General features: G+C 43.5%; 1 protein-coding gene across 1 annotated transcript; it reads left to right on the forward strand.

The window, feature by feature from the left end:
* The first annotated feature begins 2,120 nt into the window (after positions 1-2,120).
* Positions 2,121-20,421, forward strand: vstm4a (V-set and transmembrane domain containing 4a). The gene is made up of 8 exons (XM_080782835.1): positions 2,121-2,387; positions 4,156-4,644; positions 13,229-13,282; positions 13,617-13,724; positions 14,548-14,581; positions 15,500-15,645; positions 17,356-17,423; positions 19,192-20,421. Exons 1-8 carry the CDS (start codon positions 2,339-2,341, stop codon positions 19,372-19,374), a joined length of 1,131 nt encoding a protein of 376 aa, XP_080638961.1. The 5' UTR covers positions 2,121-2,338; the 3' UTR covers positions 19,375-20,421.
* Positions 20,422-23,003: the final 2,582 nt, after the last annotated feature.

A 23,003-nucleotide genomic window follows, 5' to 3' on the forward strand; every position in this document is an offset into this window, starting at 1 on the left:
ATGGAGGAGTTGGTGCCATTCGCCAGTGTGTGTCGTTCATTCTAAGGCTCTGTGTGTCCTGTAACGTAATGGATTTGAACACAGTTGACCTGATACAACAATGACACAAATTAACATTTTTAACAACTATTCTCAATGTTCTTCTGAAAACAACTATTTAAATGAAGACAATAATTTGGGGACCCCTCCCCCCCCCTGAGGGTCGCGACCCTGCCTTAGTGTGTAGTACAAAATCTCTGCTCTTAGCATCGAGACACAAATATAGTATTCAATATCACAAACAAAACAATATATGGTGAGAATCTGACTGACACTGTCTGCTACTCTGAGTACTCAGTACAAAAATCAATACGTTTTGAAAAGAACAGATAAGTGGAGTTACATTCTCAATTTTCAAATGTAAAAATAAAATAATGTATTATCTCTAATGCCATTGCACACACAGATTAAAAATACTCCTGTAGGCTACTTATGTTCAAGTAATTCAACAAAAACTGACTCACCAGTATCACCAGTGTCATTGCAGGCATTTATTGTACAGTAGATTGACAGTTTATCCCGAGTGGCAGTGACATGCTTTGACCACTGCGGGGCAGAGGCGAGCGAAGCACTCGATGGCTTGGCTGAAGACTAGTTGACAAAACATTATGTCAAGAAAAACAAAGGGAATTCTCACGAAACTTCACAAACAACACGTGTACTTAATATTGCCCTTTCTTGACACCAAGAATACATCAAACCACGAGGATATGCTTGCATCTGAAGCTTAAAAGGCATCTATCGTGCAGACTACTGCGTGTAAGTGTAAACATTAACAAATAATAACCCTGAATTAATTTACTGGGCTGAACAAGAAAAAAAAAAAGATGAAATCACTGCGGTGCGGTTAGGTAGGTAACGGCCCGGGTATATCGTAAGCTCACTTTTCCCCCAAGAGAGAATCCTACGTGTATATATAAGGCGTGAAGGGTTAAATGTGTTGTGTAATTTCATTTGGCTTTTGGCAGAGCGCTGAGCGCCTGCAGAAAGAAGCCCTGCCTCAGCAGTTTCTGCTGCCCAATAAAGCAGCAGGCTTCATTCCGCCGGGACGCTCTGACAACCACAGCCAGAGAGAGAGACAAGCCCATGCCGCTCTGTCCGAGCGCCAGACAGCAGCAGCAGGGTGAGGTCGAAACGCATGCATATACTGTATCATGTGGAGCAGTCCAGTCCTGCACTGTCCTGGTTCTGAAACGCTTTCATGTCAACAATAAGGGCCCCCATATAGTCATTGACATGTATTGGCCACGGCCCTCTGAAGAGATGATTTGAAAAATTATATATATTTTTCCAATAGGCTATAAGGGCTACTTTCACGAATTTTGGAAGATGTTCAAAAATAGCACTTGTAGGCCTGTACATAAGCTCAAGACAGTGACAAGCAATGAAGCTTCTAGTACCATATCTGCCATTTTTTAACACATTTAGCTTGGGACTCCCAGGAACTCCCCCAAGGACCCCTGGGGATCCCCACTTTAACACACACACACAGGGTTGTGCTCACCTCAGCCTCTGATTAATATCCACGTTCATTTTAAGCCTCATTCATTTAAAACAAATGGCCAAATGAGGCCCAATTTGTAGCCCATGTGAGTTTGGAGGGCTTACCATTTTCTTGAGCTTGTACATCTGCTTCTTTCTGAAACGCAATAATTAAGACATCAATGAGAGATGCATTATCAGACAGACCTGCATAATCAGTTTGCTGAGGGACCCCTTTCTCTCTCTGTGTGTGTATGTCACACGTGCGCATGTGTGTGTGTGCATGCATGCATGCATGCTCTTGTCTTCACAATGACGTGCTGTGTTGTGCTCATTCCTGTCTGTGTGGCAGCCGTGCAGACAAAGTTACACAATGTGACACAGGGACACGCACACCCACCCACAAAAACCCTTCTGCAACTTGACCGGTTTAGACAGAGAGTCCCGGGCTGACGTCCAACACTCTTCACATGAAACACAGGAAATGACATTTCCTACGTTTTGCAGGAGAGAGAGAGAGAGAGAGAGAGAGAGAGGGGAGAGAGAAAGAGAGAGAGAGAGAGAGAGGGGAGAGAGAAAGAGAGAGAGAGAGAGAGAGAGGGGAGAGAGTGAGTAGTGGGAGAGTGCAGTGGGAGTTTTCTAAGTGGGAACAGAGCATTTACTGTTTCGTATTACACAGAAAGAGAAGAAAGAGCAGCCGAGTTAATGGTGGTGGCTGTCTGTGTGTGTGTTGCTGTGTGCTGTTTGGATGTAGCTGCTCGTGTAAGTGCTGTTGTTGTGTAGTTGTCTGGGTTTATGGATTCGCTGACTGAAGACAATGTATTTCTCTATAGTGATCCTAGTCCTGACTAAAGCTCTGTACACCGGTAAGTCCACCTTGTTTATTATAACAACAATGCAAGAAGCAGGGATGAGCTCAAAGGAAGAAGCGTGCAAAAAATAAAATAAAGCTAAAAGAAGTAAAAGAATGCATCATGATTCATCCATCACTTTGGACTTTTTCCAACTTTCCAAGGATCATTCTGCGTAGTGCAACTAAAGCTCAGTCATCAGTTTGTCGGACACAGTGTACACTCCAGGCTGTTAAATCTTCCTGTAGTAGCCTAGGGAAGAACGCAGATGGTTTGTGTACTGTGCGTACATTTAGGTTTACATCATTGTACTGTACATGCTCTCCTCAGCCGTACCGGCACAAGACCTGCTCCTGCAGATGATAGACCACTGGTTCTCAATGTCGGGACCACCAGGAGGTCTGTAACTCTTAAGAGTGTACCAATGGATGGTTCCATTGGCTACGTTCTCATAGTTAATTAAACACTGGGGATTGTACAGGGTAGATTGGGATCCCAAAGATGTAAAAAACAAACAAAAGAAGTTCCATTCATGCTCAGATTTAGAGACTCGCAAGGAGGGTCCATTTTGACCCCTCGGTGGGCCCCCGGACCAGGCGTTGAGAAGCGTAGAAATAAGACACCCGTGGTATACCGTTTACCGATTCATACAGGGGACACCGCCACACAGGTCGTTCTGCCGGGGATATTACATGTCACACAAAATTGCGTGGGACAATAACCCAGAGGGGAACTCAACCAATCAACACAAACAAGAGCCAAGAAGGCGGTGCTCTGCTGCATGGCTGGGGGGGGGGATCCCGCAGATGGTCCCTGTTATCTTGTCATGTTTCTTCTCCTATAGTCTGTTTCACTGTTTCAGGGGCTACGGTGCTGGAGATAAATGTGTCCCACCTGTAGAGCCTCTTTCACCCATATTGCTCCCAGACTTGCTGTCTCCGCAGACGAGGAGCCCTGACCCAGCTGGCACGAAAACAGATTTAACACACTAGTACCTACAAACAGCTGTCTTCTCCTCCCCCCCTTGCAAGTAAAAGTGAATACACTAGGGTTACTGTATTATTATTGCTGATTGGAAACATTGGACCAAACGCAATCTTATACTTTCTGGTGATTACAGGATACATTCCAAGCTGGTGATTTCAGGAAAAACAGCCCTAACAGCAGCCCTACTACAGTGTAGATAGAGCTAGATGTGCATTTCATTAGAATGTGAGCTCCAAAAAGTGAATAAGAATGACTGTCTAAACTCTAAAGGCTATGATTTGAAAGAATGTCTTGCACATTAGGCATTTTCTTTGTAAAGGCCAAAAGCACTGAATATAGTATACAGTACTATAGATAGCCTATACTATTTTATCATGCTGAACACAGCAAATGTTCTTTTTTTATTCCCCTGCCCACAGCAGTGGGTGGCATGGTATTGTAATTGGTCCTGTCTGTCTGTTTGTTTGTGTGTTTGAGTATGGTATTCATGTGGTTGTTTGTTTTTTGTTTGTTAGCCAGATAACTTTTGAGAAGCAGATTTTCATGAAACTTGGACGGTGGGCTGCCCTGAAGATATGATTAACCTAAACTATCCTAAAGGGTCAAAGGTCAACCCCTCGCATGCACAGGCAGGGTCTCTGTCCCCCGGATGCTTTAGTTGTATGTGTTCTTCTCGTCAATCTTGTCTACACCGTAAAGTCCTATGAATTTAACTCAGAAGAATTTAAAAAAGGGTCCATTTGTTAACGCAGTTTGTACAGTACATGATGCATGTGTGTATACTTTCGTGAAACAGAGATCTGCGATGCCCTGAACGTGACGGTCACCCCCGGCCCCCTCGCGTCGGTACCGGCGAGCGACAACTTCACGCTGACATGCCTGGTGTCGCAGAGGAAGAGGAGCAGCAGCTTTCTGGTCCTCCGCTGGTTCTTCACTCCTCCATCTGCTCCCACGCTCTCGCCGCCTCCTCCTTCCCCTCCCTCTCCTCCTCCTCCTCCTCCTCCTCCTCGTCCCTCGGCGGGGCCTCCGTCCCTCCGCCCCTCGGAGATCCTCATCGTCAAGATGGGGATGAAGAAGATGAAGTTTTACGGGAACTACACGCGCCACTTCCCGCAGCCCAAGTTCCGCCTGTACGAGGACAGCGAGGGCGAGGTGTATCGGCTGGTGATCGTCAACGTCACGCTGCGGGACGAGGGCTGGTACACCTGCAGGGTCCAGGAGATCCGCCGGCATCGCAACGCCTGGAAGGCGGCGTCTAACGGTACCGGCGCCATGCAGCTCACAGGTAAACCAGGGCCTGGGTTTCTGCTATATATAGGCCCCGCCCCGTCTGTGACCTCACGTCACTGCTGTCGCGTAGGGAGATTGTATAGGTCGGCTATTTTTGGCGCGGGACATGTGGCGAAATATGAATTAGGTTTTATCATCCGTAATTCCCATTTAAAGGGTAAGACCATTTCTTTTGAGGTTTGGGTTGTTTTCTTACCTTATTATGGGCAAACTATTCCATTCCATGAGTTATTTCGCTCCGTTGTGTTGTTTATTAGCAATTTTAGAAATAAAAATAGTCGCTCATTGTAACGGGGAAACAGCTCTCAAAGTCACTCTTTTAGCACATAAACCTAACGCAACAAAAGCTGACAGTTTATGTCATCAGGAAAACTCATGCGGTTTTATTTTCGTCTTTTAAGATAGATTTATAAAGTTACTATTTTAGTCGGAGATAGACTGCAGCAGTACTATGGCGTCCCCAACTCTCGCGGGCCGTCTTGCGAGGTTTCGTTTGTAAACAGAAGTCTCCACGCTGTTTGAGATGCACCTTCGCGTGTGAGAAATCCCAGACACAGACACTTTACACACTTCTTCTAAAGTGTCTTATAAAGTGTCTCCCTCAAACATGTCCATTGTGTATGTTTTTAGTGACAAGCGGACGAGATCAAATCCATTCGTTTACATCCCCGTCGTTTCCAATAAGGAAGTGGTGTACAGTTTTGGTCCAATCAGATCAGACGCGAACAGCAGTGATTCGGTCAGCGTAGGCATACCTACCGGATCTTCTTTCTACACAAATGAGTCAAAACAAGACAAAGTTGACATTTTTTATTAAAAATAAAACTGCATGAGTTTTCCTGATGTCATAAACTGTCAGAATCAGCTTTTGTTGCGTTCGTTTATGTGCTAAAAGAGTGACTTTGAGAGCTGTTTCCCCGCTACAATGGAAGTCAATGGACCCTATTTTTTATTTCTTAAATCGCTAATAAACAACACAACGGAGTGGAATGTAATAGTTTGCCCATAATAAGGTAAGAAAACAACACAAACCTCTAAAAAAGTGGTCTTACCCTTTAACATGGACGCTTGGTCCCGCTCAGCAGCAAATCAGGAACAAGCTTCCTTGTTGAATTCTGCACACAGGCTGTCAACAATACAGATTTAAACACATGTTTCACAACGAAATGTCATGTTTTTATTGACAAAAATGTATATACATACATATATTAAACATTGAGCGTATTTCCATTGTGTTCCTTTGAGTGTAAAGGTGCAGCTGGGTTTCTTCTTTCACGCTGACTTTCACCATGTAATGTCAAGGTCACGTGTGTTTAGCGTGGGTTGTGTGTACGCAATTCCCAAGGAATTGTTTTTGGGGACCACTTGTTTTGGTTCACAGTCATGCTACATCCTGCATAATTTGCAAGGTTTCACAACAAATGCAGGGCTTTTTTAAATCACGTGAGATGCGAGAACAAGGCAGGCGCGCTGACAGTGCCCAACTGAGTCTCTAGGGGAGCAGGTACGTGCCACGCCCCCACATACATGTCGACGAACGAGGTCTCCTTTTGTAGGATGCGTGTACCATTTCGCCTGCAGTGGCTCCAATGGGGATGGCATATCTTTTGTAATTAAATATCTTTGGCGCCAATTACAGCGATTGGGCTTGGGGTGGGAAAATGTCCTTGAGAATGGCTTGTCATTGGTTACACAGCTGATAGTTGAGTGTTGGAGACTGGGGTCACGGGGTCACCCACCCAGCTGTTTCCTGTAAACACTCCCAACATCCAGGAGTCACGTACCTCTTTCTGTTTGTAGGCTTTTGTCTGGTGATGGATGGCATCATTTGTTTTGATTTATTTAACCACTTAAGCCCTATATACTTTGTTGTAATATGAATAGCACAAATACATGTACCGACTAGCTCACAACGCATCGTATTGCTGTTCTTTGTGAGCTTGTAGATCTGCTATTTTTGAAAAAGATTGGAACCATTTTGATTGCTTCTTTTTAAAATAATTTGAAATCTTTCACCTAAAATGACATGCCAAAAATCTGGATGCCAGGTTGAAATGGTTAATAACCACTTAAGCCCTATATAAAATATTGTATGTAGTAGTAGTACAGTGTAGTAGACTGTACATCTATTACAAATAGTGACAATAGTAGATGTATTAATTTTGTAAATACATCAAAGATGCGATTATAATCCATTTCTAATGGATGCCTTGGCCTGGAAGAGAGGTCATCAGGTGGCCTCCAACCTTCTTAGAGTGTTTCAACCCTCAAACCACTACACTCTCCAGTTGGCGGGTCAGCAGTGATTGGCCAAGTCACTGCCCCTCTCCTCCAGGCCTCCAGCTATAGACAAATTCAGCGGAGGGGCGCCCCGGGCGCAGCCATCACCGAGGTACAACCAGCACCAGCTATAACGTAGTGACCTGCCGGCCAGGTGCAGCAAACCAGTGCTGACCACACCTCAGCGACTGCCGCGCCCAGGGCACCCCCCAGCAGATCTGCCCACTGTCCTTTCTCTCATGCCAGAAACAAACAGGAGGCTCCCTCTGCCTTGTGTGTTCTTGGGGCACTGAGGTCTCTCTAGGTAGGACTATGGTTTGCCTCCTGCCTAGGGTCCTCCTACGTCTCACCAGACTGTTTGTCTGCGCGGTGTGCATGTGTCCATCCTTGTCCACACTTGGCCTTATTTTTTAATTAAGTCTGACCAAAAGTAGGGATAAAACAAATCTATTCCCCAACAGCCATAAAAAGGATTGATCAGCGAGGATATCAAAAGCAGAAGCATGCCCCCCACACACACACGCGCACACACACGCACACACACACACACACACACACACACCATCACAGCTAAAAAACTAACTGAACACGGTTAAAGCAGAATATGGTGGCAGCCTTTGAGACATCTACGGTCTACTCCAAAAGCATGTTAACCAACCTCACCAACCACATTTTACAGAAGACTAGGCCTATACCAGAAACGTAAAAAGCGATGTTTGAGGGGAAAATTATATTACTAAGTATTTGCCATACATTTCCTATCCACCAGAGTACGGTTGCGTTGTTGTGCTGCCGTTGGTTCCTGCTGAAATCAGGTGGGGGAATAAACTAAACAAGTTCCCGTGCAATTTAATTGTCAAGTAAATCTTTTATCCTGAGGGTCGCATAAAAGCAAAGCTACCATGCTGATGTCATGCAGTTCAGAGTTCCTGAACAGAGCTAGCTCAGCACCAGTGCACCTTCTTCTTCGCTGCTCTCGCACACAGGCTGATATTGTGGAGTGCGGTTTGGCTGTGTGAGCTCATTGTTTTGAGATGGAAATGCCAGAGGATTGGGGTCAGACTCAGACGCAGACAGACCCTCTGCTCGCAGCAGAAAATGGACCAGGTTGGGAAAACGGGGCGGTAGGGGAGGGGGGGGGGGGGACACACTGTGCCCCGCGCTGCATGTTTCTGTCAGCGTTTTGGTCCCGTCTGCTAAACCACTTCTGTTGTTTCAACCAGCGTTTCCATCGCAAGACGTAGCAGAAACGTACTGTAAGCGTGTGAGATTGTGTGCACCGTGTGCACGCCACGCCTGTGTTGCTGCTCAGTGAGGGGATTCCTAGGAAATGCACGGCGAATGCCAAGACAAATGTTTTCTTTTTTTTCCTGTGAATAAGTATTAGAAGTTCCTCCTTTTCTCTGGGTGTCAACTGTTGCGGCTCCAAAAAGGCCACTGCCGTCACAGTATGAATGTCAAACTGTCTCCTATATCATAATCAGAGCATATCGTCTCTTTCGGTGTGAAAACCTCACATGTACAAAACTGTAGGATTCAAATAAAATAAAATAAACCCACAAAAGTAGCAGATCTACAAGCTCAAAACGAATCCATGCGTTTTGAGCTTGTGGATCTGCTACCTTTGTCACCATCCGGGGGTCCTGGGATGCAATACTGTACTGTACTCAGTACTGTACTCTAACGTCGTTGAAGTAGGACTCATAAAATGTCCCTGGGACCCATCTACCACCCCTGGGTCCTGGGACCCATTACATTTAAAACCTATTTACATACGTCACTGGCTGTAGTTTGGGTTAGGGTTATGATCAAGTAGAATATTTAATTACAAAAAAAACCAGAATGTGGAGATAAGGGGTTTCTGCAACGTTTTTTGACATCGTTTTTATTTTCTTCATAGTCCGTGTGCCATATCAACGTTAAATAAAATGATGACACCACATTGAAATATGTTCTTTCTCTGTGTGGAGTTTGCATGTTCTCCCCGTGTCCCCTAGGGTAGATACCCTCACAAAAACATGCAGTAATCCTGGTCTCTAAAACTACCTCCCCCTGGCCAGCCGGGGCGCCTGATGGAGGGGAAAGGAACTGGTCGGAATAACGTGTCCCTTCCACGCGCTACGTCCGGCCGGGGAAATTCCCCTCTGTCAGGTGAAAAGAAGCAGCTTGGACTCCTCATGCATAGAAGGAGGCATGAGGTCAGTCCGCTGCCCCCCCAGGTTGGCAGAGGAAGTGTAGCGCCCAGGATTACATTAGATAATTGGCACTGGGTGAAAAAGAAAAACTGGGTTACAAAATCGTGGGATAAAAATTAAATTAAAAAAAAAGAAATATGTTCTTTCGCAGGACATTGTTATGATCAATAACCTATATCTCCCAGACTCTCCCCAGTCAGAGTTCATAGTTTGAGTGTATGCAGAATTATGTGCAGGATGCAATTTGCATACAGATGTGAGGGGACTTAATTTAATTGACTACATGTTTCTACATGTCATTTTAAAAGAAAATCCTTTCTCCCCTCTCCCAAATCACCCTCTCCCCTATGCCAATGTTGGCACGCGTGCCTAAGGTTTCTGGTTGAAATGGTAAAATGTCCATTGCAGTGCATCTTTATTTGACTGGCTGTATTTCCACAGAGCCAAACGGGCTCAAGTCAAACGCTATATGACAACGCCCTGCCCTGCATACAGGGCAACGTCCCGCTTTACAAAAAGCCACACAACCTCAGGCATCTCCGACATGCGTGGACCACAGGAACACAAACACCAGAGCCGAGCAGACGAGGGCAAACAATGAGGGGGGAACAAAGTTAGAAATGTAAATCCGCCTTGGATCCCCTCTGTCTGTGGGAACCCCACAACAAAGGCTGAAGGCCCGCTGAGAAGGCCCACTCTCTCAGCGAGGGCCAGGGGGACATCAGAGATGAGAAGGCCCACTCTCTCTCTCTCTCAGCGGACATCATCGCAGAGAGAGTGGAGACACTCCGCTCTCCCCTCACCCACTCCCTCCCTCGTCGTAGCAATACCACAACGTAAAACTGTCCTCTGTTCAAAGTAAAAGTCCTGATCTACAAGCTCGCAACGTGTGGCGATGCGACCGACGCATTCTGAGCTTGTAGATTCGAGTAGACGTGGTCAAATAATTGGTCTAAATGAGCAAAGTAGCTAGTGACTTAGGATGACAAATAATTGTAGTGAATTAAAAAGTACGATATTTGCCTCAGAGATGCAGTGGGGTAGAAGTATAAAGTATCGAAAAATGGAAACACAGTACTACACTTTGAAGACAATGTACTACACTTTGAAGACACTGTACTACACTTTGAAGACAATGTACTACACTTTGAAGACACTGTACTACACTTTGAAGACACTGTACTACACTTTGAAGACACTGTACTACACTTTGACGACAATGTACTACACTTTGAAAACAATGTACTACACTTTGAAGACACTGTACTACACTTTGAAGACAATGTACTACACTTTGACGACAATGTACTACACTTTGACGACAATGTACTACACTTTGAAGACACTGTACTACACTTTGACGACAATGTACTACACTTTGAAGACACTGTACTACACTTTGAAGACAATGTACTACACTTTGAAAACAATGTACTACACTTTGAAGACACTGTACTACACTTTGAAGACACTGTACTACACTTTGAAGACAATGTACGTACTACACTTTGAAGACACTGTACTACACTTTGAAGACAATGTACTACACTTTGGAGACTATGTACTACACTTTGAAGACAATGTACTACACTTTGAAGACAATGTACGTACTACACTTTGAAGACACTGTACTACACTTTGAAGACACTGTACTACACTTTGAAGACAATGTACTACACTTTGGAGACTATGTACTACACTTTGAAGACACTGTACTGCACTTTGAAGACAATGTACTACACTTTGAGGACCTAGTCAAAATGAGAGGATGCATCTCTCAAGGGTCTTATGATGAAGTACACAAGTAAAAGTACTTGTGTAGTTGCCTTCCCCCACTGGACATCGTAGGGAGAGAGGGGGGGGGGGGGGGGGGGGGGGGGAGTCAGTCTGCCATTCTCAGATGACCAACATCTGACCACCTTCACTCCGGAGCCAAGTGCAGAGGCTGCGTTTCCAAAAGAGGGCTGTGGAGCGCACACGCACAGCCCTCTTTAAAAGATCTGACGTAAAGCCTGTCTCTTACATCAGATCTCATAAGAGCAAAAAGGATGGAGCTGGCCCCTTAGAGACCACTGCTTCAGAGTCACTTTTATGTCTTCCTGCCAGGATTATGTGTTTTTTTCTTTTTCCACAGAGGGGTTATGTTGTCTAAAATAAAGACAGCTGCAGCCGGGGTTAAAAGACCAATGTGCCTAATAATTCATTCTTAAAAAAGGACAAGAGCACATCATTGCTCTACACAAGTGATTGCGTTCGCTTGTTCTAGTCAGTTTCATGGGTCTCCGAGTATAAGTGGTCTTAGTGTCTGCCGGGTGGAAACCTCATATGTCCAAAACTGTTACGTACTTCTCAGGATTTAAATTCAAAAACTGTGAAAGTTGCTAGTTGATATCCTGCTCTGTTTGCTAAGAACTTGGCAGCACAGGCACATCTGTAGAATACAGTACATCATCGCTGTTGGACAGAATACTTGTATCTCCATAATGTTTTTTTTTTAATGGTGTACTTACTACTGTTGAGAGAGAGTGTCGCGCAATAGTACTGAAAATAGCAGGTCTACAAGTACAAGCTGATCTACACACAGGCTTGTAAGGTACTGTAGGTCTGGGATTTTTTAGTTTTGAAATGTTTCGTAAGTGAAAGTGGTTGCGGTTGGGGTTTTATAAATATTTAACCAATGAAAAGCGATCGTGACTAAATAACTACATTGGAGCCATTGGAACACAGGTCTCTTTTTTAACTATTTTCCCCCAAAAGTAAAGTTTTCCATACAAGGTTTCCACCCGACAGCAACTATTACAAGTTAACCTAGCACAGGGTTCAGAGCCAACGTTAACATCAAACAGACCGTTTGATCCGATGGGGACTTGAACAGGTGGTTCAAGGTCACACATATGGTCCGATAGCTTCCATCACTGTTGTCCCTCTCACGGTATCAGTAAGTGAGGCGTGTTCCTCACATCAGTCAAATTCATACCTTCGTATTTGTGCCGTGGATGCCCATTTGATCCCATTTGGCACCAGGGAAGGGACCCACACACATAAGAGAAGACTTTTCTTCCCGCTGTATCAAATTACAGCATCACACAAAAGTATGAAAAGTCCACAAAGATCCACAAGCTCATCAATCTGCTATACTTTTGAATTTTAATCCTGAAAAATAACAGTTTTGGATGACATTTATTTGGGGAAATGTACATTTCCAAAATATGGATGCCAGGTTGAGACATGACCCACACATTTTGGGTCATGTTATAAATATGCATGAGAGGATCTGTTCATCTCACTGCTATTGACGCGTACACACAGATAATGGTCCCTCTTTATCATACGCCATGGCGTTCTGACAATTATTCCATTCATTCCATTCACATTCAAATGTCGTATAGAACAAGTATGAACTGACCAACAAAATACAACTTGCAAACGTAGAGCAACGGGGGAATCACCCTCACACTGTCCAGGACTCGAGATATGTCGTGTGTGTGTGTGTGTGTGTGTGTGTGTGTGTGTGTGTGTGTGTGTGTGTGTGTGTGTGTATGTGTGTGTGTGTGTGTTAACTTGCAGTAGTCTTTCCTCTAACTCTGCATGTCAGTGGTTTGGAATGGATATTTGGGGAAACCGCTGAGGGTTTCTGCTGCGTTAGCTCACTGGCCTCAGACTGCTGTGTTTAGGTCACTGCCCTCAGACAACCGTCATGTACAAAGATACGCACAGCCTGCGGTTCCAATCTGTGTCCTTCGACCACGGGCATTACAGGGTTCACAATTATGATGTATTAATAAATATTGAAGCTGATCGCAGATATTTTTGCTAAATTGCTAAAAAGAAAACTCCCACATATTGTAACCTTTTGTGTTTTTTTTCTTAATAAAACGCCCTAATTGATCACACTACAGCGTCAAAAGCATCAAGAGCAGCAGATCCATAAGCTCGAAACGTGGAGCTTGTCGATCTGCTCCTTTTGAACTTGAAATCCTGTAAAAAAGCAACAGTTTTGTGTGTGTGACAATGAATTGTCAACTAAAGCTTCATGATGGTGTCAGCTCTAGTGCTGTACTGTATGTATTACTGTGCTGACCTTTTGACTACTTGTCCTTCCAGTGCACTTTACCCTGGAGGACAGCAGCAGTGAAGGAGTGTGGCGCTTATTTGCAGGTACTGTCATATTCTTGCTGCTATAGCTCTCCTTCAGCTACATTTTCATTCGTGGATAAGGTGATATGCTTTATTACAATAAGGTGACTACTGACTATATACTGTATCGTTGCTGTTGGAGCCAAAACCTCTTATCTCCATATTCTTTTTCTTTTCGTAAATCAATGCCATACTTGATCGTACTACGGCGTCACACAGTAGATCGGCAAGCAAAATAAATAATAATAATCATGTGGGGACCCCGCATGATTCGGTCTGGACCCACAGGTTGAGAACCACTGAACGACATGATAACCCTCACCTAACCCGTTGTGTGTGTGTCTCTCTCTTGTAGACGTGTATCTGTGTGCTGTGCTCATCTGCTCCCTCGGCCTCCTGTCCATCTTCCTGTTCACCCTGGTTCTGACGGGCCAGTACCTTCATAACAGACACAGGCTCAAAGGTGAGAGACTGTCCCGTCACATGGACAAATCTGACAGCGCCGCTCAACAGAAAAGTCAGCTGATTTCCAACCTGGAAAATCGAGGTCACATCATTAGTGGTGGAAAACGTGTTGAAATTGTTTTAGGTAAAAGTATGGAATTCAAAAGTTATTGGTACCAAAAGTAGAAATCTTAAATTGCATAACATTTTTAAAATAGCAGTTCTACAAGCTCACAATACGACACATTGTGAGCTTATTTTTTCAGCTATTTTCAAATGGACGGAATGTTTATAGGGTTGAAGTGACTAATGTATGTATGTATGTTTTGTAATAATCAAAATCTACAAAGTAACTTGTAACTAAGTTTTCAAATGATTGTAGTGGAGTAAAAAGTACAATATTTGAATCCGGGTTGTAGTGGAAACTGTAAATACCTCAAAATTGTACACATTGTGACATGCTCCATATATGAAGATCATGACACTGACTTCATCAAACCCTGGATAACCATACATGGAGAAGACTGGATCATCAGCAAGATCTGCATATATGGAGCCGGCCAGCAACTCTATATCTAACCTCAAACCCTTAGATCTCCATATATGGAGCTGACCTATTCTGACATTCCATATGATGATCTGACCTCATCAAACCCTGTACACTCAAGACACGCTCCATTTATGGCCAGTACAGAATTCATTCCATGTTGATCTGACCCCCCATGCCAAAGCGGCAGCGTTCGCCCAGCAGTCTGCCGTCACCCAGGCAGATGTGTGCACAGGATCTATTCAGATCAACATGAGTCCAGTTCTGATCTTTATCTTGTCTGTCTTCTCCACAGCTAGTTATCTGCTGGTCAAATGTCCTGAAAGCAGGTAAGTCCTCATCTTATAAAGCTATGTCCAAACTGTCAGCCCAAATCAGATTTTTGGCCTGAATTGCAAAAAAGAAAAAAAAGAATCAGACCCGTTTGAAGTGAGTGGTACTGTAAAACTATCCCTCTTCCCTGGCCTGTACAAAGGCTATATATTTTCGTGCTCGGACACAGACACACACACACAGCTGTCTATAGGAGTGGTTGCACCACTCAAAAACAACACAGAAACTGATTTCTGCAAATCAGATCTGAACGACATTCCTAGGTGGTTTGAAATCTGAAAACTTCAGTTAGGACAACCCGTGAATTTAATCAAAACGTTTATTAATGAATATAAAATGAGCAATAGGCCTACATTTATACGAATAGATCATCTTTTGGGTACTGAGGGAGCTCACTAACCCCCCCTGCCACCCTCAACCAATAGGGGTCTTTCGAAAACCCACATATAAAAGTACATAGATCCAAAACAACAGGTGTTAGCTGCAGTGGTGGAGGGTGAGCAGCGATCTAAGAAACAGCAGCAGCCCGGGCACATAGGCTGGTAATCCAGACAGGCCTTTGCTGCGTGTCAACCTACTGTTTATCTTTCAATAAAAAGGCAAAAATCCCCAAAGAATATCTTTAAAAAAGAAACAGCAGCAGGGACAGCGGCAGCAAACACAGAAAGGCATTGACGTTGTCGAGCGGAGTCTGAGTCCCTCAGAGGGGATCCCCTGGTGCAAAACATTTTCAGATGGGGGTCGGCGGCCAAATACATAATAATTTGACATGATGAAAAGGTTTGACCACCACTGATATAGAAACACGGTCAGAAAACGGTCATTTGTAGAATCTGGTCTAAGGTCTTAATGAGTCAATAAAAGCCTGCAGGAGGGTCAATAAAAGGCTGTTTCTGTTCCTCTGCCCTCTTCAGCTCAGGAGAGACGGTGACGAGCTCCGTCAGCTCGTCTCCCCGGGCACACAGGAAAGAGACCAGACAGACGTCTCACATAAAGGCATCGGCGCCATCGTTACATCACCTGCCAGAGGAGCCGCTGCCACCACACATACCGGCTAAAGGTTAGTTTAACCCGGCTTACTATGCCAAGGCACAAAGGAACTTTACAAACGTCGCCGTCAGGCAGAAACCTCTTGTTTCCATATTCTAACTTGCGCCCTACTTGATCATACTACAAACGTCACTCAAAAGTAACAGATGTACAAGGTCGAAACCACGGTTTGAGCTTGTCGATCTGAGCTACTTTTGCCGTTTTTGAATTTGAATCCTGAAGAAAACAGTTTTGGACATACAAAGTTTCCACCCGACAGAGATGATATATTAAATTAAGTAAATAAAAATGCATCAAATTTCACATAAAAGTATAAAATACGACTTTAGTGTTTCATTGAGCAACCCTTGGCAGTCAGCACGGGATTTGTTGTTATTATCCAAGAGGGAATATGACTTTGATGCTTAAATCGGCCATTAGCCTGTCAAATAGGGAATTGCAATGCCCTTACATTCTGCTCTGTATGTCCAAGTCCATTTACATTGTTTAGATTCTAGTGCTCCCAGCAGAGGTAAAAGAGGAAAATAACGATTATACTATTAACTACGGTATTAACTATTGTTGGAAACACTAACTAGTGTCTAGTGAGGGTTGTGATGTGGATAGAGTGGAGATTTGCAGGGAGTGAAATCCATCTGTGGTACTGTACACTAGTTACTTTATTAGCAGATCTACAAGCTTAGCTCATAATGTTAGCTAAAATGGGCTATTTTCATTTTTTATATTGCCCAATGAGTACTTTTGTTACTTTAAGTACATTTTAATGTTGATACTTTTGTTGTAATTTTCCTCAAGTACATTTTGGATTCAGGACGTATACTTGTATATCTATGTACATTGCAGTATTGATACTTTACTTATGTAAAACATGCAAGTACTGCTCCTCAGTATACTGATGCCAAAATGACAGAGGTAGAGTTCATTTGATTGCTTTGTCAACACAGCCATATTGACATGAAACAAATATGCGCCTTGGAGGTGCAAACAACATCAATATCACCATTGCGTTTGTGAGATACAGTCGGATAAGGTAAGGAAAGGAAAGGTACTATGTTTACCCAGGGTAACTGGACTAAGCATCAGATACTTGTTTACAGCCAGGCCCTGCTTGTACGTATCTTGTTCTGTGCTAGCGCAAAACTACTGTATGGTTACGTATTGTAATACAGAGGCCCTTCAAAACAGCCACCAATCTCATGGCAAATGAAGTCATAGAGTAAAACGTTTGTTTTTCCAAGTTCCAGAGCCCCGAAAGGAGCCAAATCCATGCAGGAAACACCTCCAACTCTCGTTTGTGTGTACTTTCTGGCACGCACACATGTACAACGATGTCAATTCCCCTTCCCCTATTCACATGTATTGGCATAATAAGGTCACTGTAGCTAAAAGCAGTACGTTTCCGTTCCATTGAGTGTAGCCGAGTCTTTCCAGTGAGCCAACGGGCACAATAGCAGCACCCTGACTGACTCCGTTTGATCTTGATGGCACACAACCTTATAGTCTCATTGCTAGCACCTGTATTTACCCGACTATTTGGTGTCACAGAATGCCTACTGTGGAAAAAAGGTCATTGCCGTTGAATACTTGAATAGAATTATGCTAATTCAAACCCACGTCCAATGCCTTGGCTTCAGCCCCAGTGCCTGCAGGTCTTTCTGATAGTTCTCTTCCTGGCTGCTATTCGTTCATCTGAGGTGGGTTTGTTGTTCTTGTGTTCTAGTTCCCAGTGCCGCACAAAGACCGCGGAAGCCCAGGCGCTTAAAGAACCAGTCCAAGAGATCTGTTCCTGTAAGATTTCTATTATATTATTAAGTACTGTAGGCCTATACTTCAGCACTCTGGGAGTGTGTGCAAATGGAACACATGTTGACTGTTGGGCAGAAACTTCTTAACTCTATATATATATATATTTTTTTTTCATAAATTAAGTAACGCCCTACTTGATCATAGCGTCACCCAAAAGCATCAAAAATACTACTTTTGCTATTTATTTTATGTGAATCCTGAAAAGTAAACCCCTTTTTCCATATGAGGTTTCCACCCAACAAAGACGATATGAGTTACAAATGCATACATACGTACATTAACACTGTATTTTTGCTGGGTGAGATTCTGTGCTGCTGCTGAATCTTTTTAGTTTGTGTTTTTGTCACGTTTTGAATTGGGTCGCATGCAATGTGGGACCACCAGTGGTCCTTGAGGGGGTTCCAGGTGGTCCCCAGCTAAATGATGGAGAATTGGTCCATTTGGTTTCATTTTACGCTCTCAAGAGTTAGATTTTTTTTAATTTTGATTGGGACGTTTTCCTGTTCTCTCTCCTAATCGTACCACATCAATACAGCATGGAAATGTGGATACGATCATATCCATCAACGATTACAAAATATTCTACGTTTTGGGTCTGAGAGGCTAAATGTCATCAAATGGTGGTCCGTGGCTCATATGCCGGGGAAAAAAATGGGCCTTGATATGAAACGGGTTGAAAACCACTGGTCTACAGACGTGTATTGCTGTATCCTCCTCATACAGTTACGAGTCAGACACTGATCATTCTGTTTCTCAAACACAATTACTATATTCACCATGCTTTATTTTATCTATATTTATTACTATATTTACAGTAACAGTCGTCAAATATAGGCATGAGTAAATACATCTTAAAATCAATGATATTTCTACTCATTATTTTCTAGTACATTTGCAAGTGACATTAATCTATTTAATTGGCCCGTAACTTGACATGGCTGATGCTGATTGGCTGGAGTGGGAGTCTTTGCACGGGACCATATTGATTGGATTAGCACAGCTCTGAGGATCTGAAGGATATTGGATAGGGCTTCTATTGTACACTGTTTTTCTTCTAAGCTGAATGTTCCAAAAGTTCGTGCGAGGCCTGTAAACACATACTTTCTGCAAATGAAAACCACTTGGCGACATAAGGACCCATCTACTTGTAGTATAGAGAGAGAGAGAGGAATACTTATTGATGCATTAGAATTCTAGAATGTTATGATTTGCGATTGTGGTGGTTTTCAAACATTTTCATGTCAAGGACCCCGAAATCGTACATTATTTGGCCATGGGCTCTCAATTTGAAAAATAAAAAAACCCAAAACAAAAAACTGAAGATTGAAATGATGTGTTAATTAGCTAAATTATTCAAAATTATTGTTCACACGTTGTTTCAAATAACGGATCTACAAGCTCACAATGTGCAATCTGAGCTTGTAGATGAGCCATTTTCAAATAATAAAAGTATAAAATAGTTCCCCATTTTGCTGGGGACAGTGGGACACCCAGGAGCCACCCCAAGGACCCCTGGGAGTTCTCAGACCCCACACTGAGAACCACTCATTTATGACTGCTAAAAATTCACTACTGCAGTACTTTTGAACGCTGAAATGTTTACGCTCTTACACAATATTTTTCTCTCTCGTATCTCCTGGCTGTATTCCCTCTCTCTCTCTTATTCTCTCTCTGTTCTATTCGTCTCCCTCTCTCTCTCTCTCTCTCTCTCTCTCATGCGTCCCCAATGTCTCCCCGTCCTCTTCTCCAGCCAAAAGTCTCGACAGAGGACAGTCTGACATACGCGGAGCTGGAGCTGGTCAGACCGCGGCCCAGCGAGCCTCCCACCGACCCCTCCTCCTCCCCCGGCCCAGACGCCGCCGCTGGGGCCTCCACCGCCTCCTGCTCGGACACGGTGTACGCTCAGATCCTCTTCCAGGAGAGGCAGCTGTAGTAGACGCATGGATGGATGTCCAACCGTCCCTCCTGGGGAGGGGCCGCGAGACATCCGAGTCATACCGTCACGTTACAACAACAAAGACTCTATTTATGAAACGTATGGGATTTATTAAGTGTTTTCTTTTGTTACGTAATATACCAGTGTTGGACAAAGTACTCAAACCCCCGTCACAAGTACTCAAAGTATTCATGTACAGTAGTTGTTGTCAGGGCAGAACCCTATTATCTCCATATTCTAACTATTTGTGTTTTTTGTTGTAAATTGACACCCTACTTGATCATACTACAGCGTCACAAACTTTTTATTTGAATCCTGAAATCTAACAGTTTTGAACATTTTCCAACTATGTGGCGGTTAATTCATGATGTATTTTCAAGTCAAAAGTTTGTCTTTAAAATATAGATGAGAGTGAAAGTCAACCTTCCACAAAAATAAATATGAAACTACAGATACTCAAAATGTTACTGCTTGGCCTTGCGTCTGCCGGTTCGGCTCCGTTCGATCACTACAGTTTTAGTTTGTTTTGTTTTGACAAAGCGTCTGTCGGTTGGAAACCTCAAATGTCTAAAACTGTCTACTTTTCAGGATTCAAATTTAAAAGTAGCAAAAGTAGCAGACCGACAAGTTCAAAACGCGTCACTTCGCGCCACGTTTTGAGCTAGCATAAGAAAATCTGATACTTTATGTGTGAGACACTGTAGTATAGGCTATGATGATGAAAGTTACGAAAAAACTAAAAGTTAGAATATGGAGATAAGAGGGTTCTGGCCGACAACGATGAAAGTTTAGTTTTGTTGCTTCTCTTTGGCATGCTTGGTCTGCATGCCAGATGTTGTTGTGTTCAGGAATGTTTAGTACATGTAGCTACTGTTAACTGTTGCCTTACAAAGCCAGAAAACATCCCAAACTGTGTCGCAAGACGTGCATCTCAGCTCACTCACTGTTGCACCATAAGACTGCAACACTCTGCTTTTGAAATGTTCCTAGAAATACCATACTAATAAACAAATCAAATAGAAAAATATACGAACAGCTCTACCATTCAGTGTCGGCTAATATATGTCAATTAGACCCCTTGACTACATGAACACTATGCCCTAGTATTCTGGTCTTGGCATAACCAGTAAGACGCCTGGGGGCGAGAAGCACGAGACCTGGGCCCCTTACTGTATATGGGGCTTAATGTTGATCAGTCAAGGATCTCCATATATGGGCATAACAGGGATTGCTAGTCTCTGACGGCAGCGCCTCCGGCGTTCCCAGCTGGCCAGACGACGGCGCCGCTGTTTGTTTGTCCCGAGACAAACAAAGTTTCATTGTTAACCGCCATGGTCGTGCATTGGCCATATATGGAGCGTATCTTGAGTGTACAGTGATACGGTCAGATTAAGATATTCCAGGAGCGCAGGGCTGTGGACAAGGCCCTGCAGCGAATGCAAGACACTGGAATGTGAGAACCATCACGCTTGATGGTAATTGCTGTACGTCTGATGCCATATTGTTTAACTGAAACAACCAATCATATCTGCAACCCATATGTGTGTTATAATAATGACTCACTGGCCAAAATCTCTACATCTGACCTCACAGTTCCACATATAGATATAGCTGAGCTGTCATGACATCACCAGCTCACCAGAATGTTCTGAAACAAAATAGAATCACAAACAAATTCATTCTTCAAGTTGTGTGACTTCGAGAGAATCACGAGATAAGAGCCTCTTCCATTGTGCATTTTTTGCCATGCCAGCAAAGCGGAAGAACAGCACAGATAGCCCCAGTGCCCCAGCACTATACGTCATACTGCTGGGGCAGATCGGAGTGTGCATCCCGCCTGGACTGCTGGGCGAGTGAGTGAGGGGGAGAGTGACGGGGAGAGAGTGACGTCTGCCATGGCGGGGAAAGTGGGTCAGGTGTAAAAAAACCTGGTCAACCTAAAAGGGTTTAAGTCAAGGACCAGGACCCCCTAGCTGAGAGAGAGATGGAGCAGGGACTCCCCCAACTATATTATTGTATAAGAGTATTGAAAATTACACTTTTTCCCTAGATGTCATTGTTACCTAGCTATACTTGTTTGACACACAATCTTTTCTATTAATATGTTAGATTCATGCTAATGTGTGTTTCCAAATCTTTTAAACCCTCACTATTTAGTCAACAGCTATGCTATGTTCGTCACACAACCCCTGGATTAAGTGGTTAGCTAAGCCATATATTCATCGTTGTATGACAAGTATTGGAAGCTTGTGGATTTGAGCTATTTTTCCAACATAAAAATGTAATCTTTGAAACATTTGAATGATTTCTTTGGCTCAAAATAGGAACACCACGTCGGGATCTTTCTAGTTTTACCGAGCAGTTCCCTATAGTTGGCACCAAGAAGTGCAGTAGTGCTTCTCATTTGGAAGTCTAGACAACACAGTGAACACACCACACAGACGTAAACACTGCATGTGAATTCTGGAGACAGCAGGTACTGTATCACGCTCGGCTGCCCAGGGAAGGTTAAGGGTGTCGGCCATTTTGTGAAGGTCAGTTTGTGAAAAATGGGACGAAGACGGAGGTTGCGGAGGAAGAAAATGATGCTCTCTACACATTACTTCTTGCGACGTGAGACGAGAAGAGAGAGAGAGACACACACACACACACACACACACACACACACACACACCAAACCCCCCCGCACAGTTTAGACTCAGCGACTAGGATGAACACACTAATGACTACATTTATTCAAATTAGACTAATTGTAATCATGGTTAATAATTAGCTTTACAGTGCATTATAATTGGGTTAGGCTACAAGATGGTTCTGCCTAGGTGCAATAATTTATTTGATTTAATTATTCTGAGCAGCCCAACTGCTTGACATTTCATATCATAAAACCAGTGGTCTAGAGAGAATGGAGATGGCCGTTGTCTTTAGAGAAGGTCATTGCTCGCTCTCTGGGAAAATTATGAGGGCTATTTTCCACTCTATTAAGCTACTCCACTTAGCACAATTATCCACACACACAAAGGTTAAAGAGAGAGACCTCCCCCTTCAAGAGAGGAGTGGTGAGAGAATGGAGAGAGAATATCTCTTTTATATCTCGACAGCTCTACTCTGAAGGGTTGTGAGGACTGTGGTGCAAGATACTCTACACTTCCTTTGAATGCTTAACCATTCAAATGACCACGATACTGATAATGCCAGTATCACAGTCAATATCATGGTCAATATGTCAGTATCATGACAATATTATGGTCAGTATCATTGTCAATATGTGAGTATGTAACAGAGCTGCCAGGCCCCGTCACATCAGGCCCCTCTCACAGCACTTTGTGACAGGGATGTCAGGCGCTGAGCGTTGTGTGAGCTTGTAGCTATTTTTAAAATGGTTTTGGACATAGGTTTCCACATGACAGCAACGATATAGGCTTTAAGCAGTTAAGAGCCCATTTACCTTGGAGAGCTTCAAAGGAAGAGGTTTAGGTGTCTGTCTCCCAGGGCGCAGACTAGAGTTGGCTCGACCCCTAGGGGTCACATCGTAAAAATACACATGGATCATAGTAAAAACCTACAAGAAAGGAACATATAACATATAAAATAGAAGAGATTACAAATGTAACAAGAATGGACTC

The sequence above is a fragment of the Protomyctophum bolini genome (assembly GCF_963924005.1).
Source record: "Protomyctophum bolini genome assembly, chromosome: 14".
NCBI classification, from domain to species: Eukaryota; Metazoa; Chordata; class Actinopteri; order Myctophiformes; family Myctophidae; genus Protomyctophum; species Protomyctophum bolini.